The sequence below is a fragment of the Mastacembelus armatus genome, chromosome 13 (assembly GCF_900324485.2).
Source record: "Mastacembelus armatus chromosome 13, fMasArm1.2, whole genome shotgun sequence".
In the NCBI taxonomy this organism is placed as follows: Eukaryota; Metazoa; Chordata; class Actinopteri; order Synbranchiformes; family Mastacembelidae; genus Mastacembelus; species Mastacembelus armatus.
Window position 1 is genome coordinate 18,478,518 of NC_046645.1, and position 14,815 is coordinate 18,493,332.

The 14,815-nt window shown below is 38.6% G+C and overlaps 1 protein-coding gene and 2 long non-coding RNA genes across 3 annotated transcripts in view; 1 reads left to right on the forward strand and 2 right to left on the reverse strand.

Moving 5' to 3' along the window:
- ecel1 (endothelin converting enzyme-like 1) overlaps positions 1-6,469 on the forward strand; it is a 43,485-nt gene extending 37,016 nt beyond the window's left edge. The window contains exons 15-18 of the mRNA XM_026298505.1: positions 965-1,030; positions 2,018-2,113; positions 3,184-3,260; positions 4,204-6,469. Of these exons, the coding sequence (XP_026154290.1) occupies positions 965-1,030; positions 2,018-2,113; positions 3,184-3,260; positions 4,204-4,303 (339 nt within the window). The 3' untranslated portion in view covers positions 4,304-6,469. The remainder of the gene's footprint in view (positions 1-964; positions 1,031-2,017; positions 2,114-3,183; positions 3,261-4,203) is intronic.
- Positions 6,470-6,480: 11 nt separating this feature from the next.
- On the reverse strand, positions 6,481-8,232 carry LOC113125173 (uncharacterized). Its single transcript, XR_003295116.1, has 3 exons — positions 8,165-8,232; positions 7,240-7,408; positions 6,481-6,786 (listed from the first exon to the last, which is right to left on the reverse strand). It is a non-coding gene; the product is annotated as an uncharacterized LOC113125173 (long non-coding RNA).
- A 19-nt stretch (positions 8,233-8,251) lies between these two features.
- On the reverse strand, positions 8,252-10,468 carry LOC113125174 (uncharacterized). Its single transcript, XR_003295117.1, has 2 exons — positions 10,225-10,468; positions 8,252-9,848 (listed from the first exon to the last, which is right to left on the reverse strand). It is a non-coding gene; the product is annotated as an uncharacterized LOC113125174 (long non-coding RNA).
- Positions 10,469-14,815: the final 4,347 nt, after the last annotated feature.

The following is a 14,815-nucleotide window of genomic DNA, read 5'->3' on the forward strand; positions in this document are numbered from 1 at the left end:
TCATCAAGATGATGTTAGGTCATGGTTAAAGATTAGACATTTATAACAGAAAGCCTGCAGCACAAACTGGGGAAGTGATGTTTAGAAAATGGGCACGGAGGTTCTACTGAGTTGTAGTATGGGAAATGCAGAATCCATGTTTTTTAGAGCTTGACCATTAATATGAACCTAAAGTCACAGTGTCTCAGTCTCTGCTGCTTCAATTTTAACCATTTAAAGTCCAACTAACTTTAAAGAGATGCAATAGTAAATCACTGGAGTACAATTCTAATATATTCATTGGGACGTTTTATTGTCTGGTGATAAGTTGGAAGCTTTACATATTCTAAAACACCATAGTCATACTTTTTGTACTTTATTGGCAGATGTAAATGCTTACATTTGGGAAAATACATGTATACAAATTTGCCAAGTGAGGAAAAGCTAGATGCCGCTCTCATGTCTGTAAGATAAATATGAATCTAAAACCAGCAGGTGATGAGCTTAGCTAGGGTAACTTACCTAAGGACCAGAAGAAAGGGAAAACTCCTGGCCCCACTCTGTCTGGAGTCTGCTCTGGTTCCCTGGTAAACTCAAGGTGACAACTCCAGGAAGTTACTGCAATCAGCCAGGATATAGTAAGCTCCTGTTAAACCTCTTTTTTAAACTTTGGTTCTTTGCTCAGACCAAACCAAGGAGGTAAATGTTTTATTAGTAAATTTTAGAGTTACTATAAGATTGATTTCAATTTGACCTTTGGACTTGAGTAGGCTAGCTGTTTCTCTGTCTTTCCAGTCTTTACGCTAAAAGTGAATGTCTATTTTCTAAAATGTAGAACCACTTGTTTAAAATTATGGAATTACCTGAGAAGATCATATTGGTATTTGGAATCAGCCTTTGCCAGATCCTGAGCTGCAGTAAACCCTTGAAGTTCAGAGCTGCAGAGACTGTGCAGTGTTTTAATAAGTTTCCTTTTTGTTGCTAGGTGAATGGCCGTCTGACACTGGGTGAGAACATAGCAGATATGGGAGGTCTAAAGCTGTCGTACTATGTAAGTAATCCTGATAATATTGTTCAAACAGTGTTATGTGGCTTCAGGGAACCTAAATACTAGAATTTACTGTCAGTTCACAAAACCTCTGTCCATTCTGGTTCAAAAATGTGTTCTTCATAAACCACTTGCATGTAAGTAAAGAGCAGAGGTGCCCCAGCATCAAGATAAAAGAAAATCATTTTACTTGAGTTCCCATGTCTGCGTGTGTCTTAAGTGTGGTCTGTATTGATTCACTGAAGTGTTACGTGCAAAAACAAAAGTACAAAGAGAATTAATGAATGCTTTTAAATAAATCATAATATCAAAATACACCAATTTGCCTGTTAGTCACATCAGTCAGTAGCATTGGCAAGTAGAGATAAGTAAGTTTCTGTTACGTCAGTTATGAAGAGATAGAAGAGGACCCAAAGGCAGATTCACGGGACAATCCCTCACTGAAGTACGCTCCCATGTACGGATTGTTCAGGACAGCATGACTCTAGGAAAACAGGGTCAGGTGCACCACAGGTAACTGCTGACGTGCAGGAACCTGGAGAAACAGAACAGGTAAGTATTCGTCTGATAAGACTCTCTTAAATGAGTGAAGCAGGCAAGATGCTACTGCGTGTAGTTAACGGGACGAACTGGCGACGATGGCGAGATTAACCAGAGCTTTTATGGTAGTCGGTGAGTAATTGGAACCAGGTGATGCTCATCAGCAGCAACCGTTCTCCTGTGGCACACCTGCGGACAGTACGCACAGGGGAGACACCACAACACACACTGAGGTAGAAAGGGAATGGAGACACACAAGGTAACTGGGAGGACCGGTACTGCTGCCTCATGACAAGTTTCTATCACATTTCAAGTATGTCAACAACAGGACATTGTAAATGCTCCTTTGGTTTCAGATCTTAAAGTTGGGGAGAATATGCTACTTTGGAAATGAAGTGTGGGAACATATAATTTCATTTCAGTTTCAATCTCCTGTCTCTCTCTGTGCAGGCATATCAGAAGTGGGTAAGGGAGCATGGTCCTGAGAGGCCTCTGCCTGGGCTCAAATACACTCATGAACAGCTGCTCTTCATTGCCTTTGCACAGGTAGCAAAGCCTCCCATTACAATTGACACTACTGTTTTTCATTACATTTACATGTTAAATCATTTTAGCTGCCACTTTCAGTTAGAGTGACTGATCATAGCGAGCAGGTAGGAGTTATTTATTACCCTGACATTAGCTGATGAATGCAATAACCACTGGAAGGATCAAAAAGCAGCATGTTGATGATAGCACAGTGTCTCTAAGCACTAGACCACCCCCTGCTCCTTGTAACTATAACAGCTAATTTAAATTCAGTGGTTTTATTGAAATCCAGGGCTTAATGTAACTATGGCTAGATTCACTTTTTAATGCAACTTGTACTGTTTTAGCCCATTCTTAAAAATACTGCCACAGGAAAGTGATATGAAAATCATGTGTATGTGGTCTTGAAATTTGATGCATTAAAGCATTAATTTCAACTGTGAGACAACTGAGCCATCTGTGCATTTACATAAAATGTATAGTCTGCACAGCAGCCAACGGACATGCCATTTGAATTTAATGGCTTCTTAAATATATGACTAGTATCAAATACAGGTCTGTAACTAGCAGTGCAGTTAATTATCAATTAATCTGCAGATTACTTTCTCAATTAAGCATTTGGTCAATAAAATGACAGAAAATAGAGAAAAACACACATTGCAATTTCCCAGATTCTAAAGTGAGGTCTTCAAATGTCTTGCTTTGTCAAACTGGCAGTCCAAAACCAAAAGATATTTCATTTACAGGACTATCACAGAAATGTAGGAAAGCCTGCAAGTATCCACATTTGAGAAGCCCAAACAGAAATAACTTCATTAGTATCAAAAGTAAAAGTACTGGCAAGGATGTCTTGTATCTGTGTACTGTGCACTTTACTGTTTCAACTTGTTGAGGAGGACTCAGTTTAAAACATATGAGAAAAATATTTACATGTACCTCAAAACGTACAGTAGTAGCACATACTCGAGTAGCTAATTGTACTTTGTTGGTCTCAACTACAGGAAGCCAGACTTTCCCTCTCTTATTCAGGGGGTCCTGCTATGGATAAACTGTATCCAGGTTTGGTCACTGTTGTGTTGTCTTTTCAGAACTGGTGTATGAAGAGAAGATCTCAGTCCATTTACTTGCAGCTGCTGACTGACAAACATGCACCAGAGCACTACAGGTACAGCATACACATTACATATATATATATATATATATATATATATATATATATATATAATATATGTACACACTCAGGTACTGGACTTAGTTGAGGTTCTTGAAGATGTTTCACCTCACAGGCAAAAAGCTTCAGTTCTGACTGACTGGAGGGGAGTTCCGGGTATTTTACCTGTGCCGTCATGTGGGTCGATTGGATCACGAGTGCACTGTGACTGGTTGTTTAATTGCCTGAGGCAGGGCGTCATTGTGTTGCAGACTACAACATGTGTTGAGTAGTGGTCATTCATTTGTTGATGTAATGTCTTCATTATGTACATTGGTGTCTTCAAAGGGGTGACGCTTGTCCTTCAGATGCAGATGGACTGCTGAGTCTTGGCCTGAGGGATTGGCACTTCTGTTTTCTGTCAGGCACTTGTGAACCAGTTGTTTCTCCAATGTACAGTTCAGGTCTTGGCTCCCTGCTGCATTGAACAGCACATACTGCATTGTTCTGCTTATGACTGGGTGTTCTGTCTTCAGGGCAGAACATCTTCTGCTTCAGTGTGTTGCTTGATTCGCAGTACAGTAGGGATGCATTGTTGAAGATCGGCCTGAGCTTTTTTAGATAATCCAGCTGTGTTTGGAATGACAGTGTTGTGTTTGTTCTTTTCCTCTGTCTGTTTTAAAGTTTTTTTTTTTATGGATGAACTTTGAATGTGATGAATGTGAACAACCATCACTCAACACAGGGAATGAAAAGTAGTAGTTCAACGATTTTACAGATTCCACAGGAATTAAATACCTGGGACTCCCCTCCGGTCAGTAAGAACTGTAGAAGCTTCTTGGACAAGAGGGGAAATGTCTTCAAGAACCACTAGCAATTCCAGCTGCCAACTTTTAGCACTTTGGAAGTACAGTTATGATCAAATAAGTGTATATCATACTGTTTCATCCCCCTGCAGAGTGATCGGCAGTGTTTCTCAGTTTGACGAGTTTTCCCGTGTTTTCCACTGTCCAAAGGGTTCCCCAATGAACCCTGTGGACAAATGCTCCGTGTGGTAACCTTGCCATCCAGCGTGTTGACCCTGCAATGATGTTAGTTTTCACAGCCCCCACCTAACCACATACTACTTCACACATTCATCAGTGCCAACAGTATATGCATAAAACCAATGCTTTCTATTAAAGGACACAGGGAAGAAATGTATGCTTTCAACATTGAAGTACATGTTAAAAGATGATACAATTGTCCCTTGTCTAATATACCCAAATGAGCATGGGTCACAATACCATTGATCATGTACATATATTATTTGATTCTATATCTTTTTTTCTTTCTTTGTTTAAATTAATTTAAAATCATCTATTTTTGTATTTTATCCAATGTATCAAATACACATTATTTGTATGCAAGGTTCTTCACTTCTCTTCTTTGTAGCTTCAATTAGAACAATCTCAGCATATCAAAAGATTATAGATTGACAGAACCAGTGATTTCAATCCCTAATGTGAACTGGTTAAGGACCAATTTGAAATGAACTGGGATGGAAAACATCCTTGTCCCTGCCAGAATGTTGGTGTTTTTTTTAGTTTGTCACTGGACTGTGTTTTATGTCAAAATGCTGCACTCTTGTGGTTGGAGAGAGCAATGGTCACTGTTGAACTGTCATGACTATTGTATCGTTTGCCTGCATTGGTCTCGTTATGAGTGTTTGTACGGTTTTTAAGATTTGTCGACTTTCTAAAAAACAAAAAGGAGGTGGACTCATTGTGGCTGTTTTTCTAAGGATTTGTAGCAAAGTGCAGCACCAAACTAAGGATGTTTGTGTCTATCTACATTCAGCTCTTCAGTCCCAATGGACATGGACAAAAAAAAAAAAAAAATTCCTTTCTGGTATTCATCACCTAGGCAACAACTTGACTCTATTAAACAAGCTGATGTGAGAGCCCTTACTACTAAACACTAAAGAAGCTGTTTGTGTTTTCTGATAAAGATCTGAACGATCTTGAGACAACTTGGGAATCAAATAAGAGGGAAAGTGTGAGGTCTTTCTAATATTTGCAATTAAGTCACCAAATAACAGAAGCCAACAATCTGTAAATAATAAAGTGCAAGTACAGCAGATATAGAATCATACATTTGTACAGAGCGTTATTTAAAAATACTTTTGTATGAATAATCTGTTGGTACAAAAAAAGAGTCTTTGTACAGTGGAGAAGTATATCAGATGTTATGGCTGTACAGTTTGTTTTGAGGAGTTGCATGTTTTCCCTCTGACCAACATAAAATCCTGATCAGTATATACGGAGGACAACACACGTCTGACTCTACAGCTGCTAGTTCACGTGTGGCTGCTATCTCCTCTGCCCTGTTGGTCACTGTTTAATGTTTGAATAAATAAAGATCACTGTGTTCAGGTGTGTTTACGAGATGCGTCACTTTTGCATGTGCTGGTTATTATCAGTGTAAATGTGTTGCCAGCTTTGGGCTCACAGGCAGTTCTCTCATGGCCTCGCAGCGTTGAATGGTAGAAGTCTACCTCTCCCTCTCTGCCTGGCTTAAAACCTGCAGCAGGAATCAAACAACATTTACATTACAAGTTGTGTAAACCAGAGGAGCTAAAACAACAATTAAACAAGTTCTAGTGACTCTACTGAAATGGAAGTGTTCTTTCCAAAGTTCTTCTGTGAGGGTCCTTTTTGGAGCTGCAGTGTAAACAAGGATCAATGTGCAGCATGGACTGTATGTGTTGTACATTTAAAATATGAACACCTCTTTTTGGCTTAGTGTCTGCAGCATTTCAGGCAATATATGTGCTTTTAAATGTACTCCAATTAAAACAGCTAATACACAGCTTTGACCTATGGCTGTAACCACATGAAAATAACATCCACCCATTATCGACAGTATACCTGCTTATTTCTATGAAAATAACATTTTCTCTTTAAATGTCACCTAAATAAAAAATATTGACTCAGTTAAGGAATCATATTGATTAACGAGACTAAAGCTGGTGTACAGAAATAATTGCAGAGCTGTCTACTAAACAAGTCTTCCCCACAGAGCTTGAATCCTGTTTAAATAACCTCTTTTACCTGCTGGAGTGAAGCAACTTCATAATGGCTGCAGTGCTGAACTACATGTAATACACATGAAGATGTGAATTTCAACAAATGACCATGTTTTCAGTGGCACAGTACAGCATCTTACAGAGACTGTCAGGCTTCATTTTTTCTGTTTGTAGCTTGCTAATTTTTCACTCTATAGTTTTTAAAAGCCCAAAAAAGCTTTTCTAAACCAACTGATTGACATGCAGTACTTCATTTTAATTTCAGTCTATAATAAAGTGTGACACAAAAGACACATTTTACTATTTTAAACACATCAGCAGAATATATTTATTTTGATTACAAGGAAACAACTTTCGTCTGATGCATCTGATGGGGAACATCAATAGATCCTTGTTGCAAATGAACGTTTCCTCCACTCATATCAGGCATCAGACCAGAAGTGCTCTTGGAGCTCAGTGGTTCTCCGAAAGTCTCTGGGGATTTGAATATTGAAAAGGCTTATTCTTTACTTACCAGATCAGAAGGTATGCACAACTGTTTTAAACTGGAAAACCACTGAACATATTTTACTGATAAGGCTTAGGTGCCACTGCTTTTAAGGCACAACACTACTTTTTATTTGTGATTTTTTTTTGTGTGTGTGAATTGAATGTACCAGTCTTGGCTTGGTTTTAAACATGGTGTCAAACTTGCTGCCCAAGAAAGAATTTAACAACAATAATAAGGGATAATAAAGCTAATAAATTCTCTCAAAGAGTCTCAAAGAAGGTTTGTGGCAATACCAATAGTTCTAATCTAAGCTGTTAGATACTGTACTTATAAAAAAGTATGTCAACAGTAGTTAATGGAGGAAGGATAAATGTTAACTATTCACTATATTTGCAATCTCTGTCATTGTCACGGTTTGTAAGCTGAACTAAGTTTACCTCTGGTTTCTGAGAGTTATCATGTTGCTGACTCAGCTGGCTCCTCTGCTCCCTGATACAAGCTTTCTGTTTGGACACCAGCAGCTCCAGCTCAGAAATGTTGGAGCTCCTGATTTGCCTTGGACTGGTCACCTGACCTGATTGATGAATCCTTAACGATATTTTTCAGCTAGAGAAGGAAAAAAACAGGGTAAAGATAATAAACCAGAGGATGCAGGAAGAGTGCTGGTATATCCATCCACTTTCCATACCGCTTATTTCTATCCTGTTGCAGCTGACATTGGGTGAGAGGCAGGGTACAGTATATCACAGGGCTGACACAGAGACATTCACACCTACGTATACTTTACCAATCACTAATCAACCCAACCTGCATGTCTTTGGACTATGGAAGGTGGAGTACCTGGTAAAACCCACACAGACATGGGGAAAACATGGAAACCCACACAGAAAGGACCCAGAGGCAAATACGTTCAAATCCAGAACCTTCAAGCTGTGAGACAACAGTGCTAACCCATGCACCACCATGTTGCCCCAGTGTTGGTACAATTTTTGTTAGTTATTGCACTGATGAATCACATGCCTCTTAATTCTGCGCAAATTATAAATGCAGTAAACAACATAAATGTGTGATGAGAAACCTGGCAGCCTCTATTGTTTTGTACACTGCATCAAAGGAAAACAGCAGTCAGAGGTAAGAGCTTTCAATATGGACTCTGTCTATTTCTACATATACACACATTTTTACACACTTCAATCTCTGCAGTTTATGGCTACATCCAAGTTCCACTTTTATTTTTTTTGTAATCAGGGACCTCACAAAAACAGAATTTACAGTGGTATATATCTCACATGCATTGATTTTATGGCTAATATATGTAATTTTCTTAAACAAATTAAATAAAACCATTCCGTAGTTTTGTACCTCTGCGATTTCTCATTGCGTTTTCGTTAAAGATTCAGTCTTCTGTGGTTTCTTGCTTTATAGCATAAAGCTCTTCAGATGAACAACTCATCTTTGTCCGAGCCTCATACAGCTCCTCATCTCTGCAAGAGTGATACCCCACAAAGATAGCCTTCAGTCATGCCATATAAAATGTCAACACAGTTGTCAAACTGTTTTTTGACGGTGTACCTCAGTGTGATGGTGGCCTGGTACTTGTTTCTGGCCTGCTCCAGTTTGCTGTGTAAATCGCTGTTGATCAGCACAGCCTGCTCCAAACTCTGGTCCAGTGTCTTATTGTCAAATTTGGCTGCAGCCAAGGCCTCCTGCAAGGACTCCAGATGACACACACACATGAACATTTGATATGAACATGAGATATACACTTATTTTGTGACCATTGCCAGATAAACTCAACTGCGAATCAAGGGTAAAAACAAGAAGTTGGCACTTATTGACTACCCAGGACTCCTGTTCTGCAGTTATTACACATGTACGTACCCTCTAAACTCTGAGCTCCCATAACAAAGTAGATTATACATGTACCATTATTGTATTTTGCCTAGAGCACAATACTCATAGGTTACAATGCTACATGTCCAAGGGTTTGTTGGAATTTAATTAAACAGAACTTCATTTAGGGACATAAGTGCAGTATGAACTGAAATACTACAGGTTTTACAACTAAATTTTGTTAACTGCCACTCAGGGCTTTAACATTAGGTCATAATGCAGACCTTTACAGGAATAGTTTAACAGTTTGGCAAATAATGCACTTCCATTTTCTTGCTGATAGTTAGCATGGTCTAAATTAAATTTCTAAGCACCTCTAAAGCTCACTAATTAACACTTTATATCTAGTTTTTTCTTTACTCTGAAGAAAAAGTAAATATAGAAGCAGTGTTGTGATTTTAAAGGCGGTACTGGCAGACTACTTCTTGGCTGGGTGAAGTGAATCAATGAGGGTTGTCTTCCTGACTAGTGGACACTCTAGGAGCTGGCTACACCAAACAAATGTGAGTGGTATTGATCCTTTCAACTGATTCTCAGCAGCCTTATTTCCCAAAGGTTCATCCTACTAATGTTGGGCTTTATTTATGCAAATTCATTTGTAATTCGTTTGTTGTCTACGTGTCTGTTGTCTTAGTATGCAATACATCTAGATGATGAAGTCTTTTCATCCTCAGTATTATTTGACTTTGCACACATTTTGCACAAAAGAGCAGGAACAGGAAGGACATAATCAACCAGTCTCTTTTTTGATTTTGATGACAGTCCATTCTTTGCTTTTCACATTTGGCATTTTTTTTAAACAGTTTCTGTCTGAAAAATGATTTGGCTCTAACTAATGCATTTATTTCTGCCTCAGTGCAACCTTTCTCACATGAGATGTATTTACAGTATAGCTGAAGAAACAGTGAATATGTACATTTCTTAATGACATGAATGATGACAAAATATAACATACAACCTCAAAATAATAAAAAGACTCACCAGTAACAAGAACACTCCCCTAGTTAAACATAACTCACAGGATAAAAAGTCAGAATCACAAAAATATGTGTGATTTCTTAAAGCTCTCTTCTTAGACTGAGAAGATATCAGGAGTTGTTGTAGTTTCTTCACTTTTATTTGGTGTTTCGTGATTTCTCTCTGAGCCTGACACCTGGCAAATGAAAGCAACATGTTACATAACTACTTACGCAACCTAATATGACCCAAATATCTATATTCTGCACATACATTCATGAATTATTATTACTGTGCACATGTTCCACACAGGAAACCTTGGCCTTAAAGAAACTGCACTTTAGGACTGTTGGCAGAAAACTGTTACATTGCATTTTATTATGTTCTCTTTTTATTGTATTCTACAGGTGTTTAATTAATGAAGTGACAGGCTTTCTTTCATAATACTGTACAATCACATACAATTACAATCACAAATACTATTATTTAACAGTTTAGACATTTCAACGACTGCAGTATTTATAACCTTCATGTATAGTCATGCAATGTTTGTAAATGACTGCAGTTCTGACCTGTCCTCCTTGAGTGAGGCCAGCTCCTGCTCTCAACCCCCCAGTTCGTGATGCAGGGTCTGGCGATCGATGTGACGTTTTATTGTAAGAAAATTGTTGCATTGTTGCATTGTTTATTTTTAAGGAACTACTTTCCAGTAAAACAATATCATATCATTATTTGTCACGTAATGGTAACAAATTTCCCACTCTATCAAAGTTAAGATCCAAGTTAACATCATCATGAATCTTTGTCACAAAATTAAGCATACTGTCCTGTCCCATAATACCCTAAAGTCTTCAATAAAAGTTAATGCAGTTTAATCAATTTAATTCAAATTCAGTCAGTTAAGATTCAATAAATATGTAAAGAGAAAATGAATGCTTCAGACCTACTCCCTGCCAAGTTGATTATGTTGTTGACAGTGCTGTAGCCTCACTGCGTGAAACTCTTGATACTGTGGCCCCTCTGAAAAAGAAGTTAGTGAATTAGAGGAGATTAGCTCCACGGTACAGTTCACATATCTATACCTTAAAGCAGGCATCACGAAGGCTGGAAAGGAAGTCGCGTTCTACAAATTTAGAAGAATTTTTTCTAGCCTGGAAAAACTATTGTGTCTATTAACATATAAAAAAGCTCTCCGTAAAGCCAGAACTGCATACTATTCATCACTAATAGAGGAAAATAAGAACAGTTCCAGGTTTCTTTCCAGCACTGTAGCCAGGCTGACAAGAAGCTCTGTTGAGCCCAGTGTTCCCTTAGCTCTCAGTAGTGAGGACTTCATAAGTTTCTTTACAAATAAAATCACAACTATTAGAGATAAAATTCATCAGATGCTTCCTATACCTGCCATAAATGAATCTTCTACTCTTCTACTCATCTGTAAGACATCAGTTGTACTTACTCAAAAAGCCTAGTCTTCTTGGCTAATTATAGACCAATATCCAACCTACCATTTATTTCTAAAACCCTTTAAAAAGCTGTTGCTAAGCAGCTATCAGACCACTTACACTGAAATGAACTAATTGTAGATTTTCAATCAGGATTTAGAGCACATACAGAAACAGCCCTGTTAAAAGTCACCAAGGATCTTCTCTTAGCCTCAGATAATGGACTGATCTCTGTACTTGTCCTGCTAGACCTTAGTGCTTTGACACTATTGACCACAGCATCTTATTACAGAGACTGGAGCATGTAGTTCAAATCAAAGGAATTAAAATGGTTCTAATCTTATTTATCAGACAGATTCCAATTTATTCATGTTCATGATGACCCTTCCACGTACACAAAAGTTAGTTATGGAGTTCCACAAGGTTCTGTTCTAGGACTGATTCTGTTCACCTTGTACATGATTCCTTTAGGCAATGTTATTAGGAAGCACTCTATTAATTACCACTGCTATGCAGATGACACTCAGCTGTATCTATCTATGAAACCTGTTAACACAAAACAGTTAGCCAGAGGCGTGTCTAAGGGAGATAAAGGCCTGGATGACCAGTAACTTTCTACTTTTAAATTTAGTGAAAACAGAAGTTATTGTGTTTGGGCCTAAAAACCTCAGAAACAGCTTTTCTAACAATAGCTACTTTAGATGGCATAGCCCTGGCCTCTAGCACTACTGTGAAAAACCTTGGAGTTATTTTTGACCAGGACATGTCCTTCAATTCACACATAAAACAATCTCTAGAACTGCCTTCTTTCACTTGTGCGACATTTCCAAAATTAGGAACATCCTGTCTCAAAATGATGAAGAAAAACTAGTTCATATCACACCAAAGGCAGGAGAATATGGTCACATTCCTGAAGTGAGGCAGGAGAGATATTCTCTGACAATTTATGACTATGAAACTCTGAGACCCACTAAGATAAACAACCGGGGATGGTACAAGTACTGCAATGTCAAGACCCTTTGACAAAGAGCAGGCCAACGGCCCTCACAAAGAGAACCCCTGTTAACGAACAGACTCCCCCTGCTCACCTCCTGCCATCAATACCTTAAGACTATTCCCTTTTCAGGCAAGACCTGAAACCTATACAATAACTTATAAACTGGTCTTCATATCCTGTCCTTATAGTCCTGCTTTGGTTAATAACCATGTAACATGTGTGACCAGACCTACAGAGCATCATTGTCAGACTATGGTGTGATATAAAAGCTGTGCTATTGTTTATGTTATTCCCACTTGTAGTTAATCTCTATATAAATATAAAGTTTTATTGATTTTCATTTATGTTGTGCTGAACTATTTTGACTGACTCTGATTAGTTACTAAGTTGTCATGTGTTTAAAGTTTGCTGGGTGGAAAAAGAAATTGTTGTTACCATCTTAGAAAAACTTACAACACTTAAAGAATAGGGTAATCTCTTGATTCACAGAGATTAGTGAGACTGCCCATCACAGTGGTCTACTTGTGGTTCCCAGAGTTTCCAAAAGTAGAATGGGAGGCAGAGCTTTTAACTATCAAGCTCCTCCCCTGTGGAACCAGCTCCCAGTCTGGGTTCAGGAGGCAGACACTCTCTGTACTTTTAAGGCTAGACTTAAATCCTTCCTTTTTGAAAAAGCATATAGTTAGGGCTGGCTTAAGCCATTATTTTAGCTGGTTGGTTTTACAGCAAAGTGAAAAAACTCCATTATATACGAGATGGATGGTAGACAGTGGATTTCATTTTTTAATAAAGAACAAATATTAAATATCAGGCTGAGACATTGCAAACCAATATATCCACCTAACCCTCTGTTCTCAAATGTTAATCTTTTCTCCTCCCCCACCAACATCTTCCCATCTGTCGAGACCAGATACAGATGCAGCTGAATATGGTCTAATATATCTGTTTTCCCATCTGTTGCTGTATTTTAAAAATTGAGCGATGTCTTCATATTTTTATTGTTGGTATGAAATCTGACCATTTAGAAATAATTATGGATGTGTACCCACTTTTCTTAAAGATTGCATTTTGCCAAAGTAATAAGATGTGAAAAAGGTCAGATCAGGAAACAAAACATTGGGACATTTACAGTATACCTCCAGTTATTTGTCTGTATTCATTGCCAGAAACTATATAGTTTGATGTAAACCACCATTAACCACACTTAATCTGAAATCTTTGGGCATTTCTACAAATTACATGAAAGTGCACAGGCCAAACATCAATAAATTTGATGCAAATAATAGGCACATTAAAAAAGATGCTGCTACCAGAAATGTTTCATGTGCATGACCCACAAAGCATATTTACAAACTGTGGTTCAACTAATCTGCACACAGTATGAATACAGAATAATGCAGCCCTTTAATAAAAGTGTTTGCTTCACAAACATTTAAATGGGGAAGGGTACAGAAACACTGAAAAGAAAAGCTGGTGGCAACTTTGCCTTTGCTTTTATGGGCATTTCAACAGCATTAAAAGATGCAATAGAGCTGTTAAGGCCAAATCACAGCTAATGCAATTAAAGAAATTGGGATGTACCCATTGTAAGATACAATCCAAATCTTATTAAACAGAGGTGTTTCCATTATTTAGTCCATCCTCTTTATTTCAGTGAGGCTCTGTATAATATATATATATATATATATATATATATATATATATATATATATATATATATATATACAGTATATTATACAATATATATACTGTATAATACAGTACAGTTCAACAGCAGCATATACCTTTAAATTGGCCCAATGCTCAAACTGTTTCTTTACACTCTTGGCTGTAAGTAAACGCAGGGTGAAACCAACCTTGCAGCTGTTTACTCAGGATCTAATAATTGAACAGGTTTAGAAAAACTGCTCCTTACTGAATCAATTAATTTTAATTTTCATCTATACCTCGAGGGTTCATGGGAGTTTTCCCAACCAGTTCACATATGTTTTGTGGACTTGGAGAAGGCAATTGAGTGCATCCCTTGCGACATCTTGTAAGAGGTGCTCTGGGAGTATGGGGTCCGGGGCTATTTGTTAGGGGCTTTCTGGTCTCTGTACAAACAGAGCAGGAGCTTGGTTCGCATTGCCGGCAGTAAGTCAGACCTGTTCCCAGTGTATGTCGGATTCCGGCAGGGCTGCCCTTTGTCACCGGTTCTGTTCACTATTTTTATGGACAGAATTTCTAGGCAAATTCTGAATTTGCAGATGTCCTGTTGGCTCCATCGAGCCAGGACCTTCAGCGTGCACTAGGGCAGTTTGCAGCCAAGTGCGAAGTGGCTGGGATGAGAATCAGCACCTCCAAGTCCAAGGCCATGGGTCTCAACCAGAAAAAGGTGACCTGCCATCTCCAGGTCAGGGGGGAGACCCTGCCTGAGGTGGACAAATTTAAGTATCTTGGGATCTTGTTCACAAGTGAGGGAAGGACGGAGCAGGAGGCTGACAGACGGATAGGTGCATCGGCCGCAGTAATGCGGTGAAGAAGGAGCTGAGCCGAAAGGCAAAGCTCTCTATTTACCAGTCAATCTACGTTCCAATTCTCACCTATGGTCATCTCGGATGATCTCAGATACAAGCGACTGAAATGAGATTCCTTTGCAGGGTGGCAGGGCGCTCCCTTAGAGACAGGGTGAGGAGCTCGGTCACCCAGGAGGAGCTCGGAGTAGAGCCACTGCTCCTCCACATT